This window comes from Spodoptera frugiperda, chromosome 6 (genome assembly GCF_023101765.2).
Source record: "Spodoptera frugiperda isolate SF20-4 chromosome 6, AGI-APGP_CSIRO_Sfru_2.0, whole genome shotgun sequence".
Classification (NCBI taxonomy): domain Eukaryota; kingdom Metazoa; phylum Arthropoda; class Insecta; order Lepidoptera; family Noctuidae; genus Spodoptera; species Spodoptera frugiperda.
The window spans coordinates 9,815,979-9,820,362 of record NC_064217.1 but is presented as its reverse complement, the minus strand read 5'-3'; the positions used below and the strand labels follow the sequence as shown (position 1 = coordinate 9,820,362).

Genomic DNA, 4,384 nt, shown 5'->3' with positions numbered 1-4,384 from the left:
ATACATTTAGAGGGACTCATGTTACTGGAAGTTCTCAATAACTAAAGTACTAAACTTTATAAGTAGATACGTTCCATAGTTTACACTACCGACTAGTGCAAGTGTAGTGTCTGTGTGTGGCTGGCCATGAATACAGTCGCTCCGTGGACAGGCGCAGCAGTAGTCCCGGAACTGTGGGTCCATCAATCTGCGCACAATGCGCGGCCGGCCCGCGGCGCCCACCGCTGGACAACTTGATCGATCGATTGCATCGGTAGCTACAGCGGGAGTGCAGTTGTGATGTAATTGTTTGTTTCCGGTCTCCTGCACCCAGCCGCAGTATCATTACACATTAATGACAGACACACAATTACATCGAACTAGTACTACTAAGCTAAGTACTGACTGTCAGGTTGTAGATTGTCAACTTGCATACCGCATTAACATATTTTATCTCCAGATTAAGTGCCTAAGTAGGTACTTCTATTTTAGATAATAAGATTTAGTTTGTCATCTACCTTTTTACACCATATAGTTATTTTATGCAGGCCCAAGTAAATGTTGTGGGTCTTAAATTGCGGATAGTAAAGTGATGGAAAATACCACAAATATAAATATTTTTTTAAGTTAATACATAAAAGGACAACGGTAAAGTCGCCCCTATCCCAAACATTACATAGACGGCGCGGCAACCCTTCGCTAGGGGTGTCGCAATCATTGACAGCACGCTGACAACCTCGGCCGAACCAATATTAAACCATTAACTAAAGACAGTCCAAAACAAACTTTATGGCAATAAATACAAGGCTGCAACTCGCAATAACATGTCTGTGATGATGGTTTGATCACATTTGGGCTGCTGATATTGATTTACTCGACAATGTAATGTATTATTACGGCAATGTGTGCAGTTGGTCACATCGCGCGCCGCCCGGCGCCGCCCGCGGGGCACGCACCGTGTGAGGTACCGTTACTTGGGATCACACGGAAATGTGAGAAATACAAAATATTAGCACCTTACTGTATAGTTTACGCAGCTATCATTTATTTACCGGACTGTAGAAAGGGCATTGTTTTTAGAGATTTTTTATTGGCAACTCAGGGATTCAGGAATAGCGCTCGGGCTCGGGATGTTATGCTCATTCATACCTAATTATACCAACAAGTCATTCCTAATATTGCTCTCATGAAAGGCTTCGTGTAGAAACACTTTCCTATTGTTTATTGTCAAACTACGTATTGCAGATTGTGAGTTATTGTTGAAGTGGTCTGGTATTATCCTTGAAGTGAAGGCACTATCTATTCTCAGTAAAAAACATTTTTTTAAAAGCAATAAAATATAATTATAAAGCAGCTTATAGCCATAAACATTTGCAAAGGATTAACTCGACGAGTAAATAAAACAATGGCGAGCGAGGACACAATGCGGGACGGACGAGTTATTGCCATTGTGTCGTGGAATATGTTCTAGTAACGTCGACATTATCTAACTGTACCGTAGCTGAGTCCTGCCGCAGCTGAGACCATACCTTATTCTTCCATATTTTTTTTAATAGATGAGACTAAATCACACAGACAGATCAGATTCACAGACTTACTTGTGTTGATTGTTATTTTAGTTTATTTCCATCTATATCGATTCTGAATTGATTTCTTTTATGGTGTGTAAGTATGTAACTATCGGATGAGTAAATAAGCACAGTCCCCTTGCGTAACATCGGACCAATCCCGCGGCTCGCGCCCCGCGCGCATTGTGCAAGCCGCCATGACACCGCCCGGTCCGCGCGGTATACAGCTGTACAACTTGTGCAACCAATGCACGCCGCGCTCACTGAATATATACCTACTTATGTACTTAGGTACTTATTTCGATACATTGCTATCTTTATTATGGTTAATAGACGGAGCATACCTGAGACATAATTTATTGACAAGACCGGGTAATAAATGGTTATGCTACTAAATGAATGGATAATGTCGAACCTTGGGATCCAAACAGTTTTCTTTAATTTATATTGTAGCGTTGATAATATTATTGTCACGTTGCATGGGGTGCCGCAGTAATTGAGTGAGGGTGCTCCCCTAACCAGCGCAATACATAGCCCCTTGCGTGTGGCCGCGGCATGGCGCGCGGAGTGTTGAGTATTGATCCACTGCCTCATGCAATCATTTTAGTGATTCATTACATTAATACTTTTATATACCTACTTATGTAATTATATTACCTAGATAGGTGACCTTAATATAGCACGTAATATGACTTTAAGCGTGCTTTTCATCTTTTTTCCAGAGATATGCCTTACTACATTGCTGTGGATGCGTTTGGCTTCCACCAATTATATTCATTGGTGCACATAGCATAGCATTAATGGAAACGGACTCAGCTAAGCTATGTTTTTATATGAAAAGATGCGTGCTATGGAAGTGTGCTACGGCTTCTCTACTATCGATACATCGCATACTTGAGCGGCGCATCTTCCTCGCACAGTTACATAGCTTACTATCAGTGGAAACGGTCACATAGTTTCACAGCTTAGCTATTACATCTTCGTAGCATAGCTACATAGCACATCTTGTAGAAAAGCTCCCTAAATTATGACATTGGACACTTTCGTGACGCGACATTTCAGATCAATGTGTGTGTAGGTACTCGTACTACAGCGTAGGTACATGTAAAAAACTAAATAATAGCGTACCCGCGCCGCGTTGTGATGTTGGTGGGAGCGGCGAGCGCACGCTCAGTGTGTGTCTGTATGCAACACAAGCTTGCTACCGACCAATCAGTGGAGAGAGATGTACCTATTGTGCAATGTCGATACCCATGTATGTACCTATGTATCTCAAACATGTATGTAACTCGAACTATTGTTATCTGTAGGTAAGGTAAGTATTGGGTATCTATGAGTAAATAAATATTGTAAAGGTACCTTTTACGTAGCTTTAATTAATAAGTTTTTGTACTATCTATACGTTAAGTACGTCACAGATAAAAGTATAGCTACCTACAATACCAGTAGGTAGTAATCTGTGTGTACCTATGTGTAAGTGTAATTGTCTATGTATGCGAGTAACAAGACGGAATTTTCCAAAGAAACAATGATTTTATAGTCAATGTTTTATTATTAAATTGTAAAACCAATCATTCTCGTCAACAAAACTACATTACAATATTATTATTATCACAAACATTATTCATTATACTCGTATTTCACAAAACAGTCGTATTATACTACGAAAACTAGATCCACACATTCTTTACTTTTAGTTGAGACTTTACAATTTCTATAACCAACTTAACCTAACCAACAACAACTCCATTTTATTTACACGAACACCACTTTGTACACACACGTTATCTATGTAACGTCTTATTGTCAATCTCTGGCACCAACATGTATATTCACTTAGTTTATACATTGCACACTTATGAAGTCCTACAGTCACACTGTCAGCAGTCAGCAGTCGCACCTCTGCCGGCAGCGCCTGCACAGCCCGGCTGCCAGTCTGGCTTGCAGCTCCGCAACTTTCTTCTTCAAGTACGTGGTCTGCAGCGCGAGCTTCATCTCCCGCAGCTTCCGTCGGTCGCGGCTCGCCTTCGCCGCGATATTGTTCCGCTCCCTCTGCTTTTTATAGGAATCGTCTATGGACTGGCTGCTCTGTACTGCCCGCTTCATTCTGGGATTGTGCCCCAGCAGTGAGCCGCCATTTTTGGCGGCCATAGCCCTCATGGCATCCTCTTCGAAAATTTGGTATTCTCTATCGTCTGATAAAGATCCGCTGTCGTCGTCTCCAGTTGTGGATAGTAACAGGTCGTTAGAGTGGCCTGATACTGGAGAAATTGTTGACTCGGCGTAAGGTGCCGGTTCGAAGCCTGCGTTGTAACTGCAGTAGCCAGCTCCTGGATAGATTGTATCTGGATACCCGATGTACATCGGGTACGCGTCATGTATGGGTACCACAGGAGGACTCTGCGCCGGTATTGGAGACTCTCTCTCCAGCTTCACTGCAGGCCGCGACAGGTCAAGGGCCTGGTCTTCCACTTCAGAGTACGGCTTCCACACGGAATTCATTTTTACTCCGAGCACTTATCTTGTGTTACTACACAAACTACTGTTTGCTTGACGTGCAAATCACGAATGATCACTGTGGATAGGTTCTGACGGACGAGTGAGCGACGTTTGAAAGGGGCGGGGCCTAACTGACCACGCTCAGTGGAAGGGATGCAGGCAGGTAGCTGCCCTAACGGACCGAGCGAGAGATGATTTATTGGTTTTATAAAGGGTTAACAGAGTATTGTAAATGAAAACTTGCAGCTTAACTTGTGATAAAACCGTTTCATAAATTATCGTACCAGTTCAACTAGCTGCTATTTGGTTACATAATTTTGTTTAATTTTAGGTAATCA

At 42.3% G+C, this 4,384-nt stretch overlaps 1 protein-coding gene across 1 annotated transcript; it reads right to left on the bottom strand.

Moving 5' to 3' along the window:
- Nucleotides 1-3,103: 3,103 nt before the first annotated feature.
- On the bottom strand, nucleotides 3,104-4,141 carry LOC126910737 (D site-binding protein-like). The gene has a single exon (XM_050694127.1). The coding sequence runs from the start codon at nucleotides 4,047-4,049 to the stop codon at nucleotides 3,435-3,437; it is 615 nt and encodes a 204-aa protein (XP_050550084.1). The 5' UTR covers nucleotides 4,050-4,141; the 3' UTR covers nucleotides 3,104-3,434.
- Nucleotides 4,142-4,384: the final 243 nt, after the last annotated feature.

Bases quoted from the DNA above. Each gene is read 5' to 3' on its own strand.
- LOC126910737 (XM_050694127.1), bottom strand. From the start codon at position 4,049: ATGAATTCCGTGTGGAAGCCGTACTCTGAAGTGGAAGACCAGGCCCTT.